Source organism: Rutilus rutilus (assembly GCF_951802725.1).
Source record: "Rutilus rutilus genome assembly, chromosome: 15".
Taxonomy (NCBI): domain Eukaryota; kingdom Metazoa; phylum Chordata; class Actinopteri; order Cypriniformes; family Leuciscidae; genus Rutilus; species Rutilus rutilus.
This window is the reverse complement of record NC_140220.1, coordinates 30,053,107-30,080,924: the sequence shown is the minus strand read 5'-3', so window position 1 is coordinate 30,080,924 and position 27,818 is coordinate 30,053,107. Positions and strand designations below refer to the sequence as shown.

Sequence of the window (27,818 nt, the reverse complement as noted above, 5' to 3'; positions counted from 1 at the left end):
TGACGTTACAATATCTGATATAACTGTAAGAATATACAACTTTTACCTAATTAATAAATCCAGTATTACATTATATTTTATTATAGTATATTGTAATATAGCCTAAGTATTGTAATTCTCTGAACTAAATAAATCCTATGAAAAGTATCAATTTGCCTTGGCACGGCCTAGATTGGCCGTCTTGTCCCTCATTTCAGCATAGTGTTTGTCTGAGTTTCCAAGGCTCTCTTCTACGCGCTCCATCCAGCACTCAAACTGACTGACATCCTCTTGGTAACTGGTCCAGTGTGACAAGGAACCTTCCAGCTGGCTGTAAATGCAACACATAAACAAGACATCTACTACTTCCACACAGGCATCTGAAGAGCAAATACCTCGTGAAATACTTGAGGTACAACAGCCCTGACTTGAGGTATAACAGAGGATAAATATACACAGACTGATGGAGAGAAAGTTCTCAGACCTTTTGCACTGTATGGATGTTGATAAGAGTGATTCCCAGGAGTCTTTGAGGTCCTGAATCTGCTTGCGAACCACTGGTACTCCCTCAGCTGATGTGTTCCTCTGGACAGATTCCCCTCTGGTGATGAGCATCTTCAGCTGGATTTCTCTCCCCTGACAAGCTGTCAGTAAAGCCTGGAATCAATCAGAAATACTATTACTTACCAAACATGTACAAATGAAACATGCAAACTAAATTGTGAGAGCGATAATTCCAAGGTTGTCCTTAGAATTAGCAACATCTGCAAAACTGTACTAGAATATATGTATAATAAGTGACAATGTACCTCGAGCTGGCCCATTCTGGATATAAGCACATTCTTGTCAGATGTGGGGCATCTGCAGGTTTTGAGTATCTGTTGGGACTCAGAAACCCAGTTCTGAAGTTCCTGAAGGCCCTGTGAAAATAGCTGATGCTCCCCCACCACTCGTTCTACCCTTGACACCTTCTCCTGCAGGAGGCGGGCGAGAGAAACCAAGACTAGTGAAAGACTGGACAAATGAGGTGATAAGTACATTTAGGAATGCACAATACATTGATGCAATATTGGTTATCAGCAGATATTAGAGATTTCTTAGCTGGATATTTAATTGTGCTGCAAATGTTTTTTTAGATGACCTTTGCCGTCATCTAATGCTCACATCTTTAAAAACACTAACAATTTAATAACACTGTTCAATGTAATATTTAGCAAATCTAAAAATATATATAGCATTTTCATACTGTAGATTATAATGTTGTGATGTCTAAATTCACATTCAAAAAGATTGATTGTAGTTTTATTTTTTAATAAATTTAGATAAAATAGTAAAGAATTTGAATATTGGAAATTGATCAGTCCTTGGCCATAACATGAAAATTAATATCAGTATCGGTCCGAATTTTAATATCAATGCATCCCTCATTATATAAATCATCCCTTGTTGTATAAATCAGTATACAACATGCTTTTTTATAAAGTAAGCAATCAAACAAAGCTCAAAGAAAGGAGACAAAACTTAATTGAATTCAAATGACTGATAACAGAAATGCATAAATGCAACAAATGACTCCCTCTCCAAAATTCAAAGCATATCAATAGAAATGTACACTATAGAAAGCGGACAGTCAAATCATACTCTCTCAGAGTGCCCAGATTCCAAACAAGCCTATTAGCCTTATCTGACTTTATCATAAATCGCACCATGTTTGTTCATTTGGCCAGATGAGAACAGGTCCCCCGACTGAGCCTGGTTTTGCACAAGGTTTTTTTTCTCTCTTTTCTGTCACCTGATGGAGTTTGGGTTCCTTGCCACGCTCGCCTTTGGCTTGCTTAGTTCGGGACAGTAATATTATTGATTTGACCGCACTGAACTGAACTGAACTGAGCTGGATGATGACATCACTGTTTTCTCCAGAGCTGTTTTATAGCTAGATTGAACTCATTTCATAATTGATGAATTTATAGCTGAATAATAACACTTGTCCTTTTAGAGCAGAGCTTTTTTCATCATTAATTATTACTTTCCTGTTTATTACTGTAAAGCTACTTTGAAACAATCTGCATCGTATGACGGGAGACTTGGCTTGACTTGTAACTAGGAGTTAAATAAACAATAAAAACTTGAAAGCATATAGTAAATCTACTAATAGAACCAAACAAGGCATTGATATTGAGCTCATTATCAATCACAGTCAGTGGTGATAATGGACAAGAAAGCACAAGACTGATGAGGTAAACAGACAGGTAGAGGAGGTTACCTTAATCAGGTTGCTCAGGGCCAAGTAGCATGCAGCTAGCTGGCAGACGCGATGCACAAAGCTCTTCCCAGCACCCTGACCATCCCAGAGCCCGTGTGCTCGCCTTCTCAGCCCTGCCAGTTCAGACTCTCTGGAGCTCATCTCCTCCAGCAACGTCTGAGGGGGTGCAATCAGGGGTCAAAAGGCAAGCAGGGGTTACAGGAGAATAAAGATGAACAGTCATGCAATGAAAGACCACACTGAAAACAAACATGAGCTTTTGGACACATCCAATGAGATGGACAGGCCACATTCTCCAAACCCCAAAACAACTTTTACTAAACACACTTAATACAGCAGGGCACAAAAGACCACCACAAGCAAATTTCTTGCTTCTTTTCTTTAGATGGAAAAAAAAATAACAGACTGTGAAATTGTCAGTTAGGCCGACACAGTTCATGATAATAGAGTCTATCATGTAGGGTGCACTCTGGGGATAAAGGGATTAAGAGGGAAAGTGGGTAAAAGCAGGGGAAGGAGAGATGGGAGGGGATGGATAATCACTCAGAGGACCTCTACACACTGTACAGATACACTGTTGGAAATGTAATTGCCAACGGAGCAGACAAAAGCACCCAGCAGGCGACAAAGCAATACAAAAATAGAGATGAAAGATCTCGTGATAAGGCAAAAATAGAAATGTTTATCTTTTCAACCTCATATTATTATGAGGTTGTATATTGAGGTTTTGTTCTTTGAGTGCATTTGTAGAGCGAAAAATTAATTGCATGTCAGCCTAATCCTCAAAAGTGGCTAAAAGCTCGACTCAGCAAAACTATCGTTGACAGACAGGGTTTATTTTGTTATCTCCAGCAGATTCTGTTTTACTCATTTAATTGAGCTTAAGTACTGCAAAATACACTGACACAGTTAGCTGATTTCATCTGATCAATTAATTACATGTTCAAGTAGCTAGTAATGTTAAAAAGACATGAAAAGAAGAAAAATGTATTTTTTATTCTGTCCAAATGTTTAATGCATAATCTATTGATCATAAATCAAATGTTCTCCTGTCAATGAATTACATTACACGGATTTCCAAGGTACAGTAAGTGAGGACTGGAATCTCAATAGTAGTGATTGAAGTCATTCGGGTAGAGCAAAGCTCTAATGAATAATGATGTATTAATTAATATGTATTAAATGTATTAATAAATATGTATGTAATTCAATATGACTAACTGGGTGTACCTGAAGTTTGGAGAGCTCCAGTCTCTTGGCAGGCAGGTCATGGAGGCGAGCGCTGCTCTCCTGTACACTGATCTCTGTCCTGTTCAGCCAGTCTTGCAGAGGCTCCACACTTGCCTCAAAGTCCTGCATCTGAGACTGCAAGACCTGAGAGCACATTTTCACATCACACATGCACCTCAGGCTGTATCTGGTTTTTACTTATTAAAAAAAAATGTGTAGAGACAGTCTCACGTCTGTTAGAATACAGTGTTAAACACTAGCCATGTAGTATTTTTTGATGTACAGTGATCAAATAAAATAACAGTAATATGCAAAGATATTTTTATTAAAAAAGCTTGCACACATGGATGGATACAGTGTTAAACACTATGTAAACAGGATAATATATATATTTATTACATGGCTTGGTTGAATTCCAATGTAGAATGCGGTCCGTTATTTCTTGATAACAGAGCGCTGCGAAGTATAACTATTTTAAATCAATATTTTGTGTCAAATTACTGATTTATTTGGTGGGTAGCCATGTAATAAGCGGGATAATGTAGAGTGAGGCGGTTGTTATAGCAAATACAACCCCTTCAGGCTGATTCAAGAGACCCTCCGCTTCGCGTCGGGGTCCCGATCAGCCTGTCGGGGTTGTATTCGCTATAACAACCGCCTTGCTCTACATTATCCCTTACATAAAAAACTATAAATAAATAAATAAAACAGTAATGTGCAAAGATGCTTTTATTAAAAAAGCTTGTGTCACACATGGATGGATACAGTGTTAAACACTAGTGATGTAGTACTTTTTATGTAAAGTCAATAGAATACTAAAATAATTTTAAATACATCAAATAAAATAGTAATAAATGAATAAAAAAACATATAAAATCACTCATCTCTACCTGCAAGGCCATCTCTCTTCGTTTTAAGCTGTCCACCAGGCTCTTCCAGTCATCTTTGGCTACGTTTGCTTTGGTCCTGATGGCCTCCACTCTGTCGGCAGCCATCACGCTACTAAGCTGCTCTCCATACGTCAGGACAGCACTAAGTCTGGCCTGGCCCTGGTCCTTGTCACTCATGAACTCCTGTGGTGCAGAATGAGCAAGACGTCAGCCTCACAGACACAAGTGGACTATCACAGAGCAGAGGGCAGCAAGTGCAATGAGTCACGTCCAGACATTGACAGGCACCCAGCAGGGATCTCCCACCATCTGTGAGGCGTGCACGTCCCCTCTTTTTGCTGTCTTTCTCCACTCAAACGGTACAGATGCAATTATGTATGACCCAAAGCATGTCTGCCTCTGTGTTGGTGGTTCAGGGCAGTAAGCCATGCGGAAACATTGTTCCACATTTGAAATATATTTGATGGTAAATAAAAAATGAGCATCTTTCTATTCTCAGTAACCCTGCACCACTTCTTTCTTCATATCTCTTCCTTTTTATCGTAGATAAGCTATGCTACATCTAGTCCTACACAGAATCTGTGCTGATCTTTGCCTTGTTCTCTGCTGATTGTGGGGAAAAATCTGCAGTATTCTGTGGAATGAATTTATGTATGTGACAAATGTTAAACAGAGCCTGAACTGGTTTCGCTTCAAGACCCAGATTTTTTATTGGACATCAAGCGGCGACCCAATACAATGCCAAAATTAGCATACAAAATTTAATTTTAATGGTTTCATGCTCTCACTAGATAAAAATGTCCTGCACAAACCACACAGTGGTCAACACAAATCATGTTCACCATTTGCAAGTGAACGTATTTAAAGTAATCGAGTCTGTCATGTAACCTGTCCATGTTTGCATCTGCCTAATATGACTAGCTGTGAAAGATTAATTTGAGGCACAATGGAATGAGAAGTCTTTGATGTCCATAAGAAAAGATACAATATACATTCAATATACAAGTTCTGATTGATTAACCACATTCTTTACAATAACCTCTTTTATGTTCAACAGAAGAAAAAAAATAAGGTTTGGAACAACATGAGGGTGAGTCAATTTTTTGGTGAACTATCCCTTTTAAAGGCTGACAACCTGTTTATTTGGTAACATAACTACTGTATGCTTAGTTACATGGTTAATTGCATTTTATTATTTGCTTTATTTTTTACTCTGGTAAAAAATAGGTAATCAGAACAGACCTGCGACACATTTTTGGGTCAGAACTGAGCAGTTGAGAACCACTGGCAATAACACTATTATTTGAAAGACAGAAATAGAAAGCCAAAATATTTGAACACACAAGGGGCGGGAAATTTGAGATATTTGAAATAAAATGTTATGAGTGATGTTCGAATTCAACAAAAATCTCTGCACATTTTCATCCACATCAAGCTATGTCTCTTTCATCACAGCTATACATCATTACTGTGCATTTTCCCTGTGCTCTCACAGGTTTTCTACTGTGCTAATTGAAGTCATAAATAGCCCAGTCTGGCACATCCTTGGCTAAATGGTGGCCTCATAAACTGGCCCATGGGACATGAGAATGGGCTATCACTTTATCAAATCCTGGCTACTCTTACATGACAGGGATAGAGACAACCTGCTGTGGCCTGGCTATGGCTTTGTTCCAAGAATCCTGAGTTTTGCCCATTTAGGATGAACCCTCCTGGACAGAGAGTACTGTCCACTCACCTGGATCTGCTGGAGGGCGACGGAGGCGTCCTGGATGCTATGAGGGGAGTCAAAGCATTTTGCGGTGGAGATGTTGGCATTGACCATCCACTGCCGGAAGTCATGCAGAGAAGAACGGAAGCGTTGTTCCAGCAGTTTTTCCTTATTCTGACATTCCCGGGAGGCTCGCAGGCTCAGACTAGAGATGCACAGAGGTATTAGAAAAGGAGAAGGTAAAAAAAAAGGGGGATGGGGGTTAAAATGTGTGAGCATGGAGGGGGGTGATAGCGCAAGGTGAGCAGACATCTGTTTCAATGACAGGCTCTCTCAGAGGGAGAGTTTGGGAATCAGGAAGTGAAAACGCAGCAGAACCAGCACACACAAGAATACAGTGGCATATCTGCACAGCACACAGGTACACACTTACACACACAAACGCAGACGAGGATAAAGTGGACAGTGGAGAAAAGATAAGCATGTTTTTTTGCTGCTATACCTGAAAAGCATGCTAACGAGGCAAAGCCTGCTGTCATGACAGGTGCTCTCAGCTGAAACGCTCACTTTAGATGCAGCGCTATGAGGTGCAATATATCACAACCTTTCATTCAGCTCAGTGCACTGAATTTATGTGTTAATATATTCCATCAATTAAACACAACATATGTGAAAGTACAAACCTACAAAACAATTAAATATTGCTTTCTTTTTTCTTTCTTTCTTATTTATTTATAATTTATAAAGCCGTTTGACTTCATGTCTTTACATTTTCAAAAAACTATTATTTTTTATTAATTTATTCTTTTATTTAGTCATTTATCTATTATTTTATAACACTATTCTTGCATTTATTTTCAATGTTACTTTTTCATAAATTATTTAAAAATATACTTTTAAAAATAATATTTAAATGTTTTGTTTTTGCTGTTAAACACACCGTTTTTACAAAGTTCAAAATCTTTAAGGTCAATAAATAAATAAAAGCATTAGATTAAAGTTTACAAAATTTAGAGCTGAATTGTTTTATTTTTTGTATTCATTTATTCTATTTATTAATCGCTGTACTCATTTATAACACTTTTTATTACACTTTTTTTTTATAAATTATTAAATGAAATAAATATTAAACCATAATGAAATATAAACAAACAAACAAATAAATAGTTATACTTTATTCATTTATATAAATTATATTATGTATACATTACTCTAAATTATTTTCTTATATATATTTACGGGAAGCTCTGTAAGAAACATCCACCTTCTACTTGTCTACAACGGCTAAACAAACTTTTAGGGAATGGGCTGCTAAACAAAACCAGGCGGTGACCATTTAACCTCATGCATGTGTGCTACAGCACTCACCTGTTGTGTAGCTTGATGAGAGCACTGACTCTGTCAGTCTGCGGACCCAGATCACTGGAAAACCCACACAGCTCATTGAGCTGCGCCTTGAGCTTCTCCTCCATAACTTCAGCTGTCTGAAGCCCCTCCAGAACACCCTGATGGACACACACACACAGCAGGGGTGAGTGTCAATGCACAGGCCACCCTTGACACCTAAATCTCATTTATCGGCTTGATGCTTCTTCATGCACAGTTGCGCACACACACATTCGAGCATTAACACAGCTCTATTCAACTCCAAGACAAGGCTTCTTACAAAAGCATTTCTGTTCTTCAGCGAGTCCAGGAAGCCTTCCCACTTCTCCGAACATGCCTGAGATTGTACAGAGCCGAAGTGGTGCCTCTTTCTCAGTGCTTCCACCCTCCCCCTGACCCTCTCTTTAAAAACAAGAGGGAAATGCTTCCCTGACTTCCCCCTATAGAACACTTCCTCCTGTAATCTCTCTCCTCCTCTTCCTTCTCTCACTCCTCCCTGTCTTCCACTTCACAGGCCATGGTTCTCCCTCTCTTTCACACTCTTCGGCGGCTTTCGTTCACTCCTCCCCGCCTTTGACATGTTCTCTCATTTGCTTTCCCACTCTTTCTCTTTCCCTCCCTTTCACATTCTCCCCGCCTCCTCTCCTCTCTCCCTCTCCCTCTCCCTCTCCCACTCCCGTTGGGAGTCAGCTGTCAGATGTTGAGGAGCTGGAGCCGTGCAAACGAGCGTGTAACACAAACAAGTCTGGACACCGGAAACACCAGATGAGAGAAAGTAAAATAGTAAGAAGGAAATATTGAGGGACTTGAGGAAAAAAGGAAGAAATAAAGGAGGGAAAATCTGCAATCCTTTTTCAATTATCTGAGCAGCAAGCGGTAGATGAAAGTATAAACAACCTCAGCAGCAGGAAAACATATTACGACTCACTGTTTATGAGAAAGAGCCAGACAGAGAGAAAACAAGGCAAACAAGAAAGGGAAGGAAAAAGAAAGATGCTCTACAACAGGAGGGTCCGCAGGGGAGTTCTAGGGGTTTCATGGAAAAGTTTAGAGAAAAACAGGGTAAAAATGTACAAATGAATATATAATATATATATAAGTATATTTAATCAAACCAATAAATGGGTAAATAAATCAAATAAATAAATAATACATCTAACAGTAATTTACTATAATAAATAGAATAAAATACAAGAAACTATATATATATGCCTTTTAAATTTTAGGAGGGGGGTCCCTAACACGAGGATAATCATATCCGGGTCTAAAAGATTATAAACCCCTGCTCTAGACTACATACATATCATTTCTGGATTTAACCTTGTAAGCGAGTTTGTTGCTTTAAGAACGATAAAATTCTTCACCAAACTGTGTTGACTTTCCAAACAGTACGTGTCTGTGTGAGAGCTTACATGTACACTGCAATTAAGCAGCATTTACCTTATACACTCCCCCTTCCCTCTTCATCTCTCACCTCTACTCAATTAGCCTACCTTGGCGACCGTCCATCCATCCACTGCCGCAGCTCCGCTATTCCTCCGCTCGGCGCTGTTCAGTCCTTCGCTCCACTCCTTCAGCTGGCCCTCCAGCTTCTCCATTTCTTCCTCCAACTGCGCTGTCAGCCGTGTCTGCTCCTGCTCGGCCCCTGTCGCCGCGGCTACGGCCGTCTCGAGAGCGTCGCGAGCTCGTAGCGAAGCTCCCTCCCACTGGTGCAGCGCTCGAGCCAGTGCCGCCACCTCTCCATCCATCAGCTCGCAGCCAGCCGCCGCTGTGTGCCTTCCGGCTCTCTCCGCGCTCAGCCGCACGCGCCGCAGACGCTCGCGCCCCTCGCACGCGCCGCGCTCCAGCAGCTCCTGAAGGAGGGAGGGAGAGAGAGAGTGATAAGGAGAGAGGGAGGGTAAAGTTGCTACGGAAACTGCGGCATCAGTGGCTGCTTGTTATCCAAGTACTGCCGCCGCTTGTGATTCTCACGACGGTGAAACTGACTGAATGAAAAAAACTCACATCGGATCAGTTCCTCGCACCTCCTCTCTCACTTCACCTCCTTTTTCATCAATCTAAATTATTATAATTTTCCTACATATCCACTTTTAATTTTCCTACATGCAATTAGAAATGCATTCATTCATTCATTCCACAATGACAATTATCTAATGTAAAATAAATTGTAATTGTGCAATTAAATGTTTTATTAATAAATAAAGTGTTATTAATAAATAAACCTAAATGTTAAATAAAATGAAATAAAATAAAGAAAAATAAATAAAATAGTGCAGAGAAAATTGCAGCTGCAAAAAAATAAAAAATAAATAAAAGTGTAATATTAATTAAGCAAGTCATTAAAAAATATAAAGAATAAAGTATCATATAATAATTTATTCATTCATTAGAAAATAAAAAAATATTTTTCTATTTATTTTAGTTATCAATCACACAAAAATATTTTGATAGATTAATAAAAAAAAAACTGGAAACTTAAGATATATTTATTTCAGGTATGTATAAGAGCTTTTCATGCAAAGTTATGCTTGTTCTAAAAAAAACTATTATGTTCAGTGAACAGATTTTAATGCGATTAAAAAAGGTATTATCCCTGACAAATAAACTACAGCTTCAAAAGTAAATGGATGGAAGAATTTATTTGAATATAATTTATTTAAAGTGCTGCTGTGTAGTCTTATTATCCTTTATCCCATCTACCACTCAACTCATTCTCTCCGACTGGAATTGATTATCCAGGGAGAAATGTGCAAACAGCATAGAAATTTCCCACCAATTTTCGCCCATTCTCCCCCTTTCTTAACGCCTCTTATTGCTCTCTCAGTGCCTCTGGTACTTTTCTCTCATTTTCTTTCTCATCAAACACAAACCCCATGTTATGAAGATTTTCTTTCTCATCAAACACACAGACAAAGTGTTATGGAGATAAGCAGACGGTATAATGAGCTAATCAGCACAGAAATATTGCAGATCCATAAAAATAGTAAAATCTAAGCACCTGCAGATCCATTGATTTGAAGTCCTGTGAGAGCATGTAGTACAGAAACACTGACCTTGGAAAGAAATGTACATGCTTCTCTTCCCCCACTCACATAAATGTTTTACTTTTTGTTGTTGTATTCCCCCTCATCTGAAAGTCATTTTAGATAAATTTTTTTGCTAACTGATTTCAATTTCAATTAAACTGAAATTGAAATATTGATTTAAATTGAAATTGTAAATTGTGTACGTGTATACTACTGTTGTATTCTGTGCCACACTATGTTGACTGGCAGCTGTTGCAGTATAATAAAAATACTTATCTATTTATAAACCCACACTTTCATAATCATATGTGCAGATGAAATGCAATTATGCATTCATATAATCAGTGTCTCAATTTGACGTGCAATCTCACACCATCTCATCTGCTTTAAAGAATGGATATTTGTTCTTTTCCATTTCACACCATTTACAATGAAAGATGATATTTGTAAATGAGAAAAAAAAAAAAGCAGGTTCTCTCTATCATTTTCCACAGAGGCTGTCAAGAAACCCTTAGAGAGAAAACAAGCTTGATTACAGGAAATGGTACATCTAATTAATGTGTAAAAGCTTTAATGAATTATGATAATATAAAAAATATATTTAAATTGCATGCTTATTTTAGACAGATGAGGGCTTTATTAAACATAATGTAATTGAAAATGAGCAATTGACACGAAATAATATTAGAAAAAATGACATGTTCTGTAGTATCATATGTGACCCTGGACCACAAAACCAGTCACATGGGTCAATTTTTTTTAATTGAGATGTATACATTATATGAAAGCTGAATAAATAAGCTTTCCATTGATGTATAGTTTGTTAGGATAGGGCAATATTTGACTGAGATACAACTATTTGAAAATCTGGAAACTGAGGGCGAAACATTGAGAATATCGCCTTTAAAGTTGTCCATTTATGTTTGCAATTGTGCTTCATTCACTCCCATAAATAAATGTTTTATATATTTACGGTAAGAAATTTACAAAATATCTTCTTGGAACATGATCTTTACTTAATATCCTAATGATTTTTGGTATAAAAGAAAAATGGATAATTTTGATCCATTCAATGTATTGTTGGCTGTTGCCACAAATATACCCGTGCGACTTATGACTGGTTTTGTGATCCAGGGTCACATATGCTATACTACATTTTTCTGTTTTAAGGATTAAGGTTAAAAAAAGTCTCACTAATTTAGTAATTCTTGAGTAAGGCAATATCTTTATTTTCTTACCCGGACTTCAGTCAACTTCCGACTTAAGGTGTAAGAGTCACCAGATGGGTCAGAGCATTGCTGGAGTTCCTCCCCTACCACCATTAGCCAATCGGTGAGCTCCCTGATTGTTTCCATGTACTTCTTATGCTCGATTACAACGTCCTCTGACAGTCTGACTCTCTCCTAAATAAGATAAAATATAAATAGCATTTAAATTTTAATATGAAAACTCTCGTTCACTATTACACTACAACTATCCACTAGACTGGACACTGACAATACTTCACCTCTGCTGCAGCTTTGACATCCTCAAAATGTGCCCTAAGCAGAACCATTTCTTCCTCCTCAAAGACGGGGTCACCAGTGCGTTTGTAAAGTTCGGTCGCACTCTCCTCCAGATAGCACAGAGCTCCCTGGTGGTCCTCCACATCTGATGACAGCAAGCGCAGTCTCTCCAATTGCTTTCGTTTCTCCCTGAGTCCAAGCTGGGGCTCAAGAGGACCCTTAACCTCCAGCCCTACTCCCTCCAGCCACCTCTGCAGCTGTGCACGAGACTCCACAAACAAATCCCACTGATTAACGGTCCACTCTAATCGGCTAAAACACAAAGCACAGATAAGAGGCAGATATAATTTAGATTTTTAGATTTTACTTTTTTGTATACAGCAGATGAGTATATAAACTAAGAGATATAGAGCAGATGAGTATATAAACTAAGAGATATAGAGCAGATGAGTATATAGACAGATATACACAGTATAGAGTAGGTGAGTATATAGACAGATAGATAGATAGATAGATAGATAGATAGATAGATAGATAGATAGATAGATAGATAGATAGATAGATAGATAGATAGATAGATAGATAGATAGATAGATAGATAGATAGATAGATAGATAGATAGATAATAGCTGGATAATAACTTGGTTGCCATAGTGATGATGAGTTTAATTGAATAAAAGCCCATGAGGCTGCCACCTGCAGTCAAGCACACTTGCCAATTAAAAAACAAACCACTATGCTCCCACTCTTATCTCTCTTGACCCAAAATACTTTAATGGTCCCGGTAATTATATTCCTATTGATGTGTCCATTGTCGTAGCTCATTTTCATTCAAAGCCAACTATCAATTGACCTACATTTCTGCAATGATAGTCATTTATAAGTTAAGCTTTCATTGCCAGGTCACCTGTGGCAGCTCATGGCTCTCAAGAGCAGTGCCGCCCATGCGTCCTCAGCTTCCTGATGCTTAGAGCAAATAACTCCTCGTTCCACTTCTCCACTGCACTTGATGACCAGCTCTGCTTTCCCAGCTGCCATGTTGAGCTTTACCTCGCCCTCTCCCTTCATAAGCAGGATATCCTGGATAAGAGGAAATAAACACAAGTTACAGCTCCTGCACAGATACAGAATAGCCATTCTAAAAATATTATTTCCCCCTAAACAGCATTAGGGAAATGTCAGTTGAAAGTTACATAGATGAGAGGGTGAAAATAGCCACCAAAAAAAGAGGATTACGAGTGGCAGAAAATACAGTTTGTAATTTTACAATACATAACAATAAAATACAAAATTATAATAAATGATTAAATAATAAATAATTAGATAATAAAATACAAATTATATTTTGTATGAAAAAAACAGCACATGAATCTCTATTTGTCTCTTCTTCAAAGATCACTGTTCTAAAGCACGAAATGTGCAGATTTAACCAGTTGTTGTTCTCTATGATTTTTCAACATGTACCTGTGCTTGCTCAAGTTTATCTTCCACCTCCTTTTTACTCCCCTCCGTGTTCTCTAGTTTCTCTAACTTTCCCTCGACATCCTTCAGCCAGATTTCCACCGCTATCAGCGCCTCCTCGAACGCCTGGTACTCCTGTAGTCTGCGGAGTCGACCTCTGGCCCCTTGAAGCAAAGCCTCGTGGTTTGAGAGCAACTCTGCTGCCACACTTCTCCCTGATCTAGATCCTCTCTCTGTTATAGTGAGAGAGGACTGACACAGACGTTCAAGAGATGCCCTGTGACAGAAAACATACAGCTAGCTTACATTTAATCATGACTTACATTGTGAACATTCTCACATGCTGTTACACATGGTACCTCATAAACACAGAGACAGACTGTCCATATGTACCTCCTCATCAGCAGCTCTCTGTGGATTTCCTCCACTCTTTTCAGCTCTTCTGAGCAGTCGGGGGCTGCAGACTGACTCTCACCCCACAGAGGAACATCTGTCTTCAGTCTCACCTCCAGCTGTTGCAGCCAGTCGCTCAGCTCCACCAAACGCGTTTCAAACCTTAATAAGATCAAATTCACTAAATTTACCCTAAAATCTGACACACTGGATTGAATTTCCATTCACAGTACAGTACCACTGATGGTTAAATAGGTCATTGTCCTACTATAACAATTCTACAATAAAATACGACATTGTAAGCTGCTAGAGATGCGCGGTTGGCGGTTACAGCCGTGGACTGGATGACGTGACGAAAAATAATATTTTAATTAAATTCGGGTGGGTGGCGGGCGGTTGAACCAATCAAATGAAAAATATATGTATACACCAATCAGCGGATGGCGGGCGGGTGGGGTTTTGAAAATTGGTCAAAAACGTTGGTGCGGATGGATGGCGGACGGATGATGAGTTTTGTGATGCGGTTGCGGATGAAATAATAGCCCATCCGCGCATCTAAGCTACGGTACTGTGATAGAAGTAACACAAAATTGTAAACTGTAAAAATCCAGTTGCTGTTATGATAAAGGATCATTCTCTTACTATGCAGTATATTTTCATGTTCCCATTGTATGTCTTAATACAGTATATTGCCTAATACAGTCATTTTTAAACAGGGAATTCTCAACCAAACTTCCAATAAGTTTAAAAATTATTTAAATTTAGTTATATACTAACATAATCTTAATTAAAAAGCACACTAAAAATAAAGATGTACAACATTAAACTGACATCATGTTATTGTGTTCATTACAACAGAGGTACATTTCAACTTAGATAGGAGGGCCTTTGAATATAGTCTTGGACAAAGGTGGATCTTGGAGTCAAAAAGGTTAAGAACCATTGATCTAAAATAGATTTAAAAGATGGAAATCATATTTGTTAAGTTCTCAACACAATATCAGAATTAAGTGAACATGGGGGAATTTATAATTATTTCACTACTCTGATTTGAGCAGGTGTTACAATTGCTTACCATTTGCACAGGTGGTACACACTCCTAACATGAACAACTGATTGATTAATATTTATTAATAAATATTGCAGGTGTTTCTTTTTTTTCCCATTTCCCATTGCTTTGTGAAATTTTGCAGACGAAAGTAAGTGGGATTGGATGTGACAATACAATAATGATGATAAAATAAACTATTCTTTCAGCTAGCAAACGAACCAGTCCTAAATAACTGCTTTCCGATCATAGTTGGATAATACTGAAGTAGCGTTATACAAAACTGGATATGTAATGTGGATCTTCATCAGTTCTGCATTGTTGCCAATTTACAAATCTCCGCCCACACAGAGGTCATGTCGAAAGAAAAGGCTTGCTATTGACAGATGCAAATGTGTGTATTAAAGTTCACCAAACTTGAACTCAACACAATTCACACAGGGAAACCGGAAATACTTCATCGTGACAATTCCCATTGAAATTTCGATGAGCAACAGTACATGTGACCGCACCTTTTTTGTCCATCCTCTAAGGCTCCATCCTGTTGGACAGTCTGTTTTTTTTCCATTGTCTTGCCATTTTGTAAATGATCAAGTTATGAATAAAGTTTTGTTAGTGCCTGAGCTTAGATTGTAGACTCGAAAGCACTACTTACCCGTTTAATAGGGTGGCACTTTCTTCCAGGGACCGCATGCGTTGTCTGCACTCCATAACAAATGCATCCAAAGCATACCGACAAGAGTCCAGTTGCTCCTGTATTCCCCCAGTCCCACCTTTAGTGAGATGCAACAGGAGTCTCTCTCCATCCTCACAAACCTGGGCCAAGCGCTCCTCACCATCCATGACTTCCTCTACTGCAGTCTAATAATGAGGGGATAAATGAATCGTATTACACGAGGGACACAATGAGCCACTGTTATTAATAATGTTAAATGGCTCTTAAACCCAAATTTCAAATCCAGAATAATCCCCTATTAGATTGAGGTCTGAAATGCTTCTTTATTGTTTTACTGCTGATTAGTAGGAGCCTTATTGCTTTGCTCTGGTGCAATGTTTCATTACATGGCTGAGTCATTTGTTGCATGACGCTACCTTGAGTTTTTGTTGCTTGGATGAAATAGCGACGGCATCTCCTGTTTGCTCAAAGCAGTCCTCAATTCCAGCCCTCAACTCAGAGAGCCAACAGTGAAAAGCATGTGCTTTCTCTAGTAGAAGGAAAGACAGAGAGAGAATGACAGTCCATAAGAAGAAATGTATGTGAGCTGTTGCTGCATGCGGCCAGATGGACCGTGTAGGAGTGTATGGAACAGCTCTCTGTTGTCTTAGTAACCAGCCTCAACCAATTCCACCGGGATCTGTCATAATGTCAGTGGGAGAGGTAGCATCTGAGGCACAGGTGTGTGGCAGTCACGCTTTTAGGGAGTGCCGTGCAGAATCATTTCAAACAAACATAAATAAATAAAATATCTATTACCAACTATTCATGAGCCACTTGAATGGTAAGTGGCTTTAAAATTCCATCTATAGTATTAGTTTTGCTAATACCTACACTTTACCTACACTTCTGTTCAAAAGTTAGGGGTCAATAAATGGTTTGTTTTTTTTAAAGAAAGAAATTAATACTTTTATTCAGCAAGGACACATTAAATTGATCAAAAGTTACTTTTAGATTGTTAAAAAAAATTCAATTCAATTCAATTTCAATTAAATGCTGTCTATTCATTAACCGAAACCTGAATTTCACAAAAATACTAAGCACCGCAACTGTTTTCAACATTTATAATAATAAATAAATATTATATAATATAATAATTAGCATATTAGAATGATTTCTGAAGGATCATGTGACACTGAAGACTGGAGTAATAATGCGAAAATTCAGCTTTCACATCACAGGAATAAATTTGCATTTTATAACATATAAATGTTATATATAAATAAATATAAATACACAGTTATTTTTTATTACAGTTTACCTTGCTTTTGATCAAATAGATGCAGCCTTGGTGAGCATAAGAGACTTCTTTCAAAAATATATAAAAAAAATCTCACCAAACTCAAACTTTTGAAAGACAGTATATATATTTTTTATTAATGAATTAATTTAAATTCACTCACCATTGAAGCGCTGCAGTAAAGCATCCTGAAGTGACCCCAGGATCTGGCTGCGGCGTTGTGTAACTTCCTCATTTCTCTTGACCAGGTTGGAGACAGCATCACCCAACAGGGTCAGGTGCTGAGTTGGGTACGCTCTACACAGTGCCCTGAGAGACTCACTTGCAATGTCCAAACTCACCTCCAACTGTCTCTGTGACTTCTCAACCTCCTAAACGAACAGGGTGGAATATACAGGGTATTTAGTTTATAATTGAATGTTAAATGGTAATAAAGACCCCCATGTGAAATGAACTTGGTTGGATACATTTCCATCCAAAATTTCATCACAGTATTTGGCTTGTGGACTGTGTACCAGATTGCACATGATTAGACTACATTTATTCTTATTTAGCCTACTTTGCAGAATCCTACCGCTATATTTAAGTCATATTCAGTCAATTCACTAACCTTGATTTTAACAAAATTCTCTGGGTCAGAGGATGTTGAAAACTCTGATAGTGAGTCCTCAGAGGTCTTCAGCTGCTCTGAAATCTGGGAAATTAGATCTTGAAGCTGCTGCCTCTGGGAGTTGAAGTCTTTATACATGCCTCTGGTCTGTTCGTACACCTCTGAAGCATGGGAAATCTGCTTTCTCAGATCTGCAGCCATCACCTCAAAAGGCCAAAAACAAATTCTAGATTTACCAGTCACCGTGACTAGCGCGGTGTGTTTTTATTCTCTTTACATATTTGATGTAACATCACTTATCACAAGAAAATGTCACAGCTACTGCTGATGATTACCTGAAGTTCAGTGTGTGTGTGCTGGGTTTTCATCAGTTCCTGTAGCTCTGTCATCTTCTCTTGCAAGGTCTTCAGTTCGTCCTCTTTATTGTCCAACTCCAGCTGTACACACACAGAAATGAAGGGAATTACATATTTTGGTATTTTATCATGTTTCCTTTATAAGGTTAGATTTGGCTTGGCTAAATGGACCTCACCTTGAACTCAGAGAGGCGCTCCTCCATGTCATGAGTGGAGAGGAGACTGGCAGCTCCCTCACTGAGCTCACAGACAGAGACAGCACTCCAACACTCTATGTCATTGGCCATTTTATTAATGCCATTCCACAGCTCAAGAGAGCGAGTGTACCGACTGATGTCTGCATCCATACTCTCAGAGATCTGCACAATAATGAACACTGGCCATAAGTGCATCGTGTGCATAATATGGTGTGAATAATAATAAGACCACAGTTGAAAGAGCAGACGCATCCCTTATTCTGACGGTGTAATGACTGTATCTCATACTTCTATATCACCATCCTGATGATGTATGTATAGAATTTTGTTTTTCCTTAGTTCACATACTACTTTGTTTATCTATGTTTGTACATTTCAGTGCTTTATTTATTAGTTTTTTTGTTGGTTTTTATCAATACCTCCCTGAATTGTTTCTTTTGTCTTTTCCCACCCTGAATGAGTCATAAAAATTATGAATAAATCATAAATAAAAAAAGACAAAAATACAATAATTATATGATAACCAATAAATGGTCAATATTATACATTTGTATTTGTTGTTTCCTGTACAACACAGGAAAAATATCAAAAAGTTGCAATACATAAATAAAGATTTTAACTCATTTCCATATCACATTCTGACATAAAACCAGTTCTCCTTGTAACATAGTCATTTGTAGGAGCAATCATTCTTAATGATTAATTCCAGTTCACAAATGATCATGTTTACATGCTTGAACACCGAACATGCCAAATAAATGACGCCTAAGACATCTAATCAAAAGCATTAAATGCACTCACATCCAGCCACCGATCAACAATGGCATCCATCTCAGTTGTGACATTTTCACTCTGAATGCTTTCATCTGGAAGCTTCTTTAACACACCGGTGAGGCGTTTGCCTGAACCAATGAGCTTATTCAGGTCCTCCTTAGTGGTCGCCAGCTCTGGCCTCACTGCTTCCAGCTGCGCAAACAGAGATAACAATATTACATGTGTGCTTGTTATCATAAATGTAATCTGATGTTTAAAATGTGGCACACACTGAGGCACTCACCCGTGACAGAGCTCTACGGATGTCCTCAGGGTTATGTGGGTCCGACTGGGCCACAGTGATGGCATGAGCTCTCTCTATGACCGAGCTGATCCTGGTTCTCAGGGTCTGGTATTCCCTACAGAGCTCCAGCAGGTTTGCACAAAGGTCATGGCTTTATGGGGACAAACATGAGCAGCCAAGTCTTAGATTTTAGGCTTAAAGTGAGTGACATCAATAGTATCAATAGAAATACGCAAACACACACTACAGTCATGGCAATAGCTCAAAACACTCTCCCCTTTCTTCAGTTTCTTTAATCCAAAGCATAATCTATTTAGAGATTCACCCACATATCCATCAAACAGCGCACACAAAATAAACCACATTTAAATTGCATTTAAACATGGCAACAGTCGCAACCTGTCAAAACATCCATCCATCAACCCACTGGCCCGGTCCAGCCTCTCCCTCCCATAAGTCATCCATATCAAGTTCAATTTGACAAACCATTCATCTATCCATACACACACCAAGTTCCAATGAAAACTAAGTGTACAGTCTAAGACTTGGGAACCGTAGCAATATACTCACTCCTCCACAATAATCCCCCTAATCCTCTCCCAGGTGGAGTGGACCACGGCTACGTCCCGTTTGACTTCCCCTGCCAGCTCAGAGTCTATGTGGGCCAGTTGTTCTCCTTTTTCTCCCAACCACAGCTGACTGTGCTGTAGGGCCTGTAGCTCTTCTTCCAACTGCTTCAGCAACCACAACCTGACAAACACATTTATTATTAAAACAGCATAGCACAAAATATAGGTTTGCCATCATTACAGTAAAATTACAAAACTCACACATTTGTCCACAGTAAACAACACCTCAATATCAGGTCCGTATTTTTTGGCACGTAAAACATACACAACTATCATACCAAAATAACCACAGCACAGTGTTAACATTTATAAAATGTCACATCAGACAGGCCTCTAAAGACAGTAATGATAAATAAAACACAAGTGCCTGTACCTCTGTTGAAAGGCCTGTGTGCTGGCCTCTGTGGGCCATGGTATATTGGCTCTGTCCTCCAGCTTTGCCAGACTCCCGAGTAGCAGCTCCTTCCGTCCCCTAAAGGAACTCCACATGGTCGCTAGTGCCTCTGCTTCACTCTGCTTTGTCCCAATGCTCCTCTGAAGCACCTGCACGCTCAACGCAACATCATCCACCAGCCCTCTGCAGGACGTTCTTTCCTCCTCTGCCCCTTGTAAATGAAAGTGTGCCTTGTTTAGGATGATATCCAGGCTAATGGCATGCACCTCTAGAGATGCTAACTCCTTGGCAAGGTCCCCCAGTTCCTGATTTATGTCCCTGACTTTGGAGTCATCCCAGCTCTCTCTTCCTTCAACCTCTTCCTGGAATGTCTGTAAAGAGGTTCTGGTTTTATTATAAATCTTACAGAAGTCTTTTAGTTTGAGTAGTGCTTCATCTCGATGCTCTACTAAACTCTGTGCTTCACTAAAGTGTTGAAGGCAGTCGTCCTTCCTGGTCTGGAGGTGCTGCAGGTCTTTTGGGGATATAGACGGGCTGAGGGCATCTAGATGTGTCTGTAAAGACTCCAAGAACTTTCCTTGTGTCTGAAGGGATGTCTTGTCCTCCTTTAGACCATTGGAGAAACCAGATAATTGTATATATTTTCAATTAAGACATTATTAAAAGAATGATGATTGGATGATAAAATGTAATGACAATAAAATATTGTACCTTGGTTTTTGATTCAGCAGACTGGAGATCAGTGATGCTGACTTTGCATGTGCTTTGAATGTGCCTGAGGAAGTTCTCAGTCCACTGAGTCAGATCAAGCGAGACCTGACTGAACTGCTCCAACTGAGCAAGATGGGACTGAAATTCCTGAATCCTGAAAATACAAGATTAAAGGTCAACACCTACTCATCAAGGTAAAGGTACATTGTAACTTTATTTTGTTCAAAATGTACAATATGAGCGAGTACATCATGAATCCATCTTACAAGCTGTGTTTTTGTCTTATCCTGAATCTGGTATGGTATATGGTACAGCTATAATAAGTGTTTATATTCAGACTATTTTAGATCAAGCGGGATGACAACTGCTGCAAAGTAGCTCAGTACCTGCGTGATTCATCATATAGCCTACATAAACAGAGAAAAGTGGCTTGGGCTTCAATGTTCTTCTTCAAGACTTGTGCATTTGTATTTATTAACAGCTAGAGTGTCAAAAGTTACACATATATATTTGTCCAGTCAGTAACACTGACACAGCAAATATGCAAATAAGGACTTTAACCCGGGGTTTAGGAATGTGCAGTGTGAGACGACAGCTTATGAATACGCAGGATTAACTGTTAACCCTGGGTATAGTATGAGGCCAGCAGTGTGAAACATGAAATCAAGATAACGCAGGATTCCATTTACCCGGGATTTAGAATGACCCTGGGTATTCAAACTATTTCAAGTGTGAAAAGCCCTATAGTGTACCTTTAAATATTCAAGGAATACTTGTAATGCAGATGAAACAATGCAAAATATGCAGTGAAACATAATTTTAATTAACACAATTAGACCTGCGAGACTTGTTTCTTAAAAAAATCGTGCCTTCCCCAAACCTTTGAACGGTAGTGTAAATATACTTTAGTGAACCATGATTTACTACTTACTAATGCTAGTCAGAGGCAGCTATGGGAAGCATTCCAATTCTAGATTAATTTTGATTGCATTAAAGTTTGTATATGCCCCTTAGTACAAGAATAGTCATTAATATTTTTAGTAAATTTTCTAGGAGAGAAATAGAACATTTTAAATGTATATTTTAGGAGTACATAAGGAAACAGATGACAAGGACATAAATATAAATTATTATTACCTGAGTGGTATATTAGTACTGAGAGAACACCACCTCTCTTCCATGCTACAATGAAGATCTCTAAGCTCTGCAGTCCTTTCCTCTGAGGCTGAGGAGTACAGAGACTCTGCTCGGGTCTCCAAACTTTCCAACAAAGACTCCTGAGAAGGAACTTCTGACTGCATATCCTGATACATCATAAAACAGATTTTATTGGTTCCTTGTCATTAATGTCATAGTATCCTGAATTGTTTTTGAGAGTTTCAAACGAGTGTTGCTAATTCAAACAATCAGCATTAAACATAAAGAACCATGGATGTGGAAAACGAAAACAGCCAAAATACCTTTCAGACTTCGCACTCACCTGCAGCATCTGAAGCTGGCTCTGTAGCTTCACATTGTCTGTGGTCAGGTAGGGAGAATCTGAACTGCATAGATTTTCACACCTGTTCAACCAGGACTGCAGAAGTGAGAGATCTCTCTCACATCTAAAAAGCAGACAGCCAAAACATTGGTTTTTTTAATATCACAATCTTTTATTTAAGTAACAAAAATCACTTTCATTGCAGTCAACACGCATTATGTAACACATAAATATGCAAACACATGCCTTTGCCACAGAGTCAACAGGTTCTCCAGTTTTGATTGTTTTTCAGTGGCTTGCTGGGTATATAATTTGTGAGCTTGCTGAAGGTCAGCCACAGCTTTCTCCATCCGTCCCCCATCAGACAGCCTCCTCCAGCCCAGACTCAGAGACATTAGCCTGGGCCCGAGCTGCTGTAGACGCTGCACTACATCCTGAGAATGAAGGAAATAAATGTTACTCTAGCGGCCTCAAATGCCTTTTATATAATCATATTTTTAAAGTGAACATTTAAGCGAAAATTTTAGCATATGGTCTTTAACAGGGGTTATGCGCAACAGCTTCTATGTTCTTCAGGTCTTTTGTATGTGCTTTGATAAATATAGAGCCATTTAATTTCAGATTTAAGGAGTGAGCAAAGATGAGCATAAATTGAGGTCTAAAAGTTTTTTGTTTTTTTTCTTCTCACAAACATCTAGATATTTAAATGGCATAAAACGCCAACATTAACACTCTTCTCATTGCGGATGCGGATGCAATGAGACCTGTTTTCCTGTTTGTTCATGTGACGTTCGGCATAAAGCCCACAGGGCCTCTTGTACTAATGGCCCACTGGCTGATTTTGTGGATTATTTCATGCAGCCCTTCAAGTGTAAATAGTTTATCCTTTAATCCGGTCTGCAAATTGATTTTTACTTTCTGCATTTTGGTTTGGTCTTCGTTACTCCGCAGTTCTCTTAAGGATTATTAAACAGCAGTCAATATATTTTTCCACAGGGCTTATTATAACAGCCCTAAAACATAAAAACAAAATTGAAGCTGTATTTTAGGAGACGGCAACAAACAGACATGCTGCAGCTAATCCAGTCACTTAATTTTAAATAAAACGTAGTAAAATGTAATATTTGAAATAAAATGTAATATTTATAAATATCACACTGCACATGTGAACTGATTTTTATTTATTTTAGTTGTTCTTCATTTAAATAACTTTTGATCATTACAACTGTGATGACTGTATACTGTATATACTGGTATAGTGGCCCCCAATTTGAGTTTTACACCCCTGGTCTAGATAATATATACAGTATGGTATGGAAATTGATTTATTTAGGTCTTTAAGTTGTCTGTTCCAAACAAACACATGTAACACTAACCATATGTTCATGGAGAGTTTTATATGTTCTTGATGCTGATGTACAGGACGTAACTGGTGTGTTCAGTTTTTCCAGTAGTCCATTCTGCAAACCTTCAACCTAAGATGAGTGAAAACATTGAATAACACACACACACATCCAACATGACTTGAATAATATATCAGACCAGAGTAGCACAGAGAGCCATGTATATAGTGTTACCTCATTGAGATCTTGAGTAAATTGTTTCGTATTTCTCAAACTAGAGTGAAGCTCTGCCTCTCGTTGCTCCACGCTGTTCTTAAACTCTTCCCGGTATCTTTCAATCTGCATCAGACGTGCTTTAAGTCGCCCTGCCTCATTCGGTGCAATGAAATGAATTAAAGATTGAAACTCTGTCTCCAATCGGCTAAAGATGTCCATCTTCTCCTCTAAGGCCTCCTTTAACATCTAAGAGGGAAAACAATGAGGAGACATAATTCACTGAGCGCTAAATGAAACCTATCATGTTGTCTGGTTAATTTGGTTATGTTTATTAAGTTACAGTCTTCTGATCCAGGTCATTATCTCTGTTTACCTCCACCGTGTGAATCTGCTCATCCAGGTTGGCAGAGGATCCGCCGAAAGCTTCAAGCTCCCTCTTACTATCACAGACCCAGGAGAAGAAAGCCTCAGACTCACGACTGAAACTTTGCCACCATCTGTGCATCATCTCCAGATCTGACACACTATTGGAACAGATACAAGCAGGAAAGAAACACCCATTGTGAAAAATAGTACCCCTGAAAAGAGTACTTATTATGGAAATACTGTAGTTTAAAAGAATATACTCTTTACAGAATGTACAAGTGTCATTTTATTTAATTAATATTATAGTATCTGAAAGTACAGTTTTAAAAAAATATAAACACTTTTAAAATTTGAAGTACACTACAAATGCACCTTCAATACAATTAAACACACTTCTTTTTCACAAGAAACATAATTAAAGGAATTCACAAAGAAACCATTTTGATGGTATTTGCACACACACCATCTGCATCATTTTAGCACCCGATTCAATCAGGATTAAAAAAAATTGTTGCATCTAGCACAAGGTTTCTCAAACTCGGTCCTGGAGGGCCACTGTCCTGCACAGTTTAGCTCCAACCCTTATCAAACACACCTAGCTGTGAGTTTCTAGTGATCCTGAAGACATTGATTAGCTTGCTCAGGTGTGTTTGATCAGGGTTGGAGCTAAACTGTGCAGGACAGTGGCCCTCCAGGACCGAGTTTGAGAAACCCTGATCTAGCAGGTCTCTAGCAACCTCAGTTGAGTGAGGTTGATGAAGATGCAGAAGACTATTGCAATCTGGCATCATACTCTTGAATTGTCTGTCATTTTCTCTATTTCAGTAAGGTTTACTTGCATTTATAGTAGGTTGCTACAAGAAATAAGGTGCATAATGTGAATTGTGCAGTATATGTATGTACAGTAGATACAGGCAAATTGACTTAAAGCTGTCTTACATTTTCCTGAGGCTGGCTTGTATCTCCTGCAGTCTTTCTTTTGTGGACTGGGCCTGATCCTGTAGTAAAGACTGATTGTGAGAACCAAGTTTAATATCTGCTGCCTTCTTCACCAGGGACTCAGCTCGTACAGCAAATGTGTTACCCTGCTCATGAAGCTCCTAAACAAACACACACAGATATGAGTATTATTCTCAGTCCAAAGTTCAATAAACATTTAACTACTGTATTTTTGTCTTTGCTCTCACTTTAACATTTTTCATTTCAGTCTTGAGGTTGTCCAGGCTGCTGAAGATAAGCTCCCTCTGCAGGACAGGACTGACAAGACACACAAACTGCCAGATGGCCTCTCTCTCCAAATCAAACTCTTGCCATGCATTCACAGTGACCTAAAGAGCAATGAGAATGACACATTACCAACTGCAAGTAAATTAAGTGATTGCATTTCTTTCCGATTATTCATGTTGCATTACAGGGTTACACTTTATGCACAAAACGTAAGTGTACACAATGTTTGACTTCTTGGAAACAAGTTCGGACCTCTGAAGAGAGGGGCATTCTAAGGTCTTGAGGCCCACAATTGTCCACAACAATATTAAAAGTCCAGTGTTGGGAAAAGTTACTTTCAAAAGTAACATATTACAATATTGCGCTACTCCCTAAAAAAGTAACTAATTGCATTACTTAATAACTTTTTATGGAAAGTAATGTGTTACGTTACTTTTGTGTTACCTTTTCTAACCTGGGCTGGTTAGAAAATGTAAAGGCCCTTTTATTCCAAAAGTGAAAGGAAAAAAGGCTCAGGCTGAAGGAAATTCACACCTGTACAGTAGAGGGCTTTCAAAATATTACAAAATATGAAACACAAAAAAACGTATTAGTATTGTTGAATTGGATCAGGTCAGACACTGGTTAATAAAGTGAGATTAAATACATAAAATATATTTGTGCAATTTAACATATTTAATTATAGCAGCTTTGCGTAATATTCTGAGTTTGCCATTCAATGTTTTTATTTTCAGGAATACTGCATCTGTTTTTGTGTAATTGAGATGAGTAAATACATGCTCACATTTAGTCTACAACTACAATAACCGTCATGTTTACGCAGTGCATGCAACACCTCTGCACTTACTCCTTACTCCAAAAAATTAATTCAGATATTTTGTTGTAAATTTAAAAGTAATGCGTTACTTCACTAGTTGGAAAAAGTAATCTGATTATGTAGCTCGAGTTAATTAACTGAAATTGATTGAGAGTTGAGTCTAAAATGAGGAGTGCATCACTGAAAGTCAGCCATTTATGAGGCTTAATAACAGTTAGGATCCTGCCTATGAAGCTAACATGCTATGATCTAACATATGGAGATCTTTCTGAACCGTTTTTACAGACACTTTAAGGGGAATAAACTGAATTATACATGGCATATGTGTAAATATCATTTGACTGAAAGTGTTACCTGCAGGTGTTTCTCCTGAGCTGCCCAGTCTTCTTTACCTTGAGATCTCACATCCATCTCTTTTGCTTCCTGTGTCTTCAGATTGTGCTGAGTACACACCATGACAGGGTGACAGAGAGGAAAGAAAAAAGGAAAAATAGAAGGGAGGGGAAGAAATGAAATAAATGATCCTGAGATTCACCCCTTGGAATATTATGCATGAGAAAGAATCACTTATTCACAGCAATCAGATTAGCAAATAAAATCAACACGATTCATCACGTCTATTGCATTATATGTGTCAACAAAAATGAATTCTACAGTCCCTACCTGATGAATGAGGAGCAGCTGTTTGGCTTCGGTTATGTTCTCTGCGTTCAGTATTCTTCTGTGCTCCTGTTTCTGAATCACCTCCTCCTCCTCCTTCACTTCATCTCCAGTCTTTTTGTGCCCTTCATTGGCCACTGCAACAGGAAAATCCTGAGAAAACAGTAAAAGAGTTTAAACATGCAAAATGTTAAACTGTAACACCACAGATATCTGTACAATAAAAAGTTCCTGCAGATGATATGTAAATATGCACATGGAGAATTTTATGCAGACATTTTCTTTCCAAAGAAAACATGGCACCTGACATTTGCAATAGTACACCTTGCATTAAACCTAGCAGACATGAGGACCACTGTTCACCTCAGACAGAGACAGCAGCAGTGCAGAAAACTGTTGTGAGAGTTTATCAAGAGCAGCCCTCTGTGTGTGAACCTCACTCTCAGGACTTATCTCCTCCAGCACAGCGAGACGAGCTTTGAGCCAGTCCAGAGTCTCGCCCTGAGCCTTTACCGCCCGATGCTGCATCTGTAAAGGGAAGCAGAGGTAGGTCAGCTGAAGTCACATAACAGACAGTGGTCTGAACACACATACAGTATACAGTATGCAGATGAGCATAAGTCACATAGATTTGGGGTGAGCTCACCTGGAGAGAAGAGATTTCAGCACCACTTTGCATTTCCTGCTGGGAGAGAAGCCATCCAGACAGCTCACTGAACCTGGAGCACAGCACAAAAAACAAAAACATAGAAAAAGAAATTCTCACACAACCTGCACATATGTTGTCTCTTGTCAAAAAGAAATGTGCTGAACTGTATTGAATGTTTACTTAAAAGCATATTTTAAAAAACTGTACTTGCAGATATTATATGTATTAAATAAAAGGCCATTTAAAATGTACTTAAAGA

General features: G+C 38.6%; 1 protein-coding gene across 1 annotated transcript in view; it reads right to left on the bottom strand.

Annotated features, from left to right (window-relative positions):
* The window catches only part of syne1a (spectrin repeat containing, nuclear envelope 1a), a gene marked incomplete at its 5' end in the record, with an annotated part of 116,274 nt that overhangs the window by 61,138 nt on the left and 27,318 nt on the right, over positions 1 to 27,818 (bottom strand). The window contains 37 exons of the mRNA XM_084432556.1: positions 157 to 310; positions 464 to 636; positions 789 to 953; positions 2,243 to 2,398; positions 3,473 to 3,616; positions 4,363 to 4,545; positions 6,101 to 6,278; positions 7,442 to 7,578; positions 8,953 to 9,312; positions 11,724 to 11,888; positions 11,993 to 12,302; positions 12,898 to 13,070; positions 13,455 to 13,728; positions 13,845 to 14,006; positions 15,548 to 15,753; positions 15,985 to 16,097; positions 17,011 to 17,218; positions 17,458 to 17,661; positions 17,793 to 17,894; positions 17,990 to 18,172; positions 18,812 to 18,976; positions 19,068 to 19,218; positions 19,638 to 19,817; positions 20,070 to 20,695; positions 20,802 to 20,955; positions 21,939 to 22,105; positions 22,282 to 22,405; positions 22,528 to 22,715; positions 23,658 to 23,756; positions 23,859 to 24,086; positions 24,214 to 24,364; positions 25,146 to 25,306; positions 25,394 to 25,534; positions 26,605 to 26,691; positions 26,914 to 27,063; positions 27,274 to 27,438; positions 27,557 to 27,629. Of these exons, the coding sequence (XP_084288682.1) occupies positions 157 to 310; positions 464 to 636; positions 789 to 953; positions 2,243 to 2,398; positions 3,473 to 3,616; positions 4,363 to 4,545; positions 6,101 to 6,278; positions 7,442 to 7,578; positions 8,953 to 9,312; positions 11,724 to 11,888; positions 11,993 to 12,302; positions 12,898 to 13,070; positions 13,455 to 13,728; positions 13,845 to 14,006; positions 15,548 to 15,753; positions 15,985 to 16,097; positions 17,011 to 17,218; positions 17,458 to 17,661; positions 17,793 to 17,894; positions 17,990 to 18,172; positions 18,812 to 18,976; positions 19,068 to 19,218; positions 19,638 to 19,817; positions 20,070 to 20,695; positions 20,802 to 20,955; positions 21,939 to 22,105; positions 22,282 to 22,405; positions 22,528 to 22,715; positions 23,658 to 23,756; positions 23,859 to 24,086; positions 24,214 to 24,364; positions 25,146 to 25,306; positions 25,394 to 25,534; positions 26,605 to 26,691; positions 26,914 to 27,063; positions 27,274 to 27,438; positions 27,557 to 27,629 (6,760 nt within the window). The remainder of the gene's footprint in view (positions 1 to 156; positions 311 to 463; positions 637 to 788; positions 954 to 2,242; positions 2,399 to 3,472; positions 3,617 to 4,362; positions 4,546 to 6,100; positions 6,279 to 7,441; positions 7,579 to 8,952; positions 9,313 to 11,723; positions 11,889 to 11,992; positions 12,303 to 12,897; positions 13,071 to 13,454; positions 13,729 to 13,844; positions 14,007 to 15,547; positions 15,754 to 15,984; positions 16,098 to 17,010; positions 17,219 to 17,457; positions 17,662 to 17,792; positions 17,895 to 17,989; positions 18,173 to 18,811; positions 18,977 to 19,067; positions 19,219 to 19,637; positions 19,818 to 20,069; positions 20,696 to 20,801; positions 20,956 to 21,938; positions 22,106 to 22,281; positions 22,406 to 22,527; positions 22,716 to 23,657; positions 23,757 to 23,858; positions 24,087 to 24,213; positions 24,365 to 25,145; positions 25,307 to 25,393; positions 25,535 to 26,604; positions 26,692 to 26,913; positions 27,064 to 27,273; positions 27,439 to 27,556; positions 27,630 to 27,818) is intronic.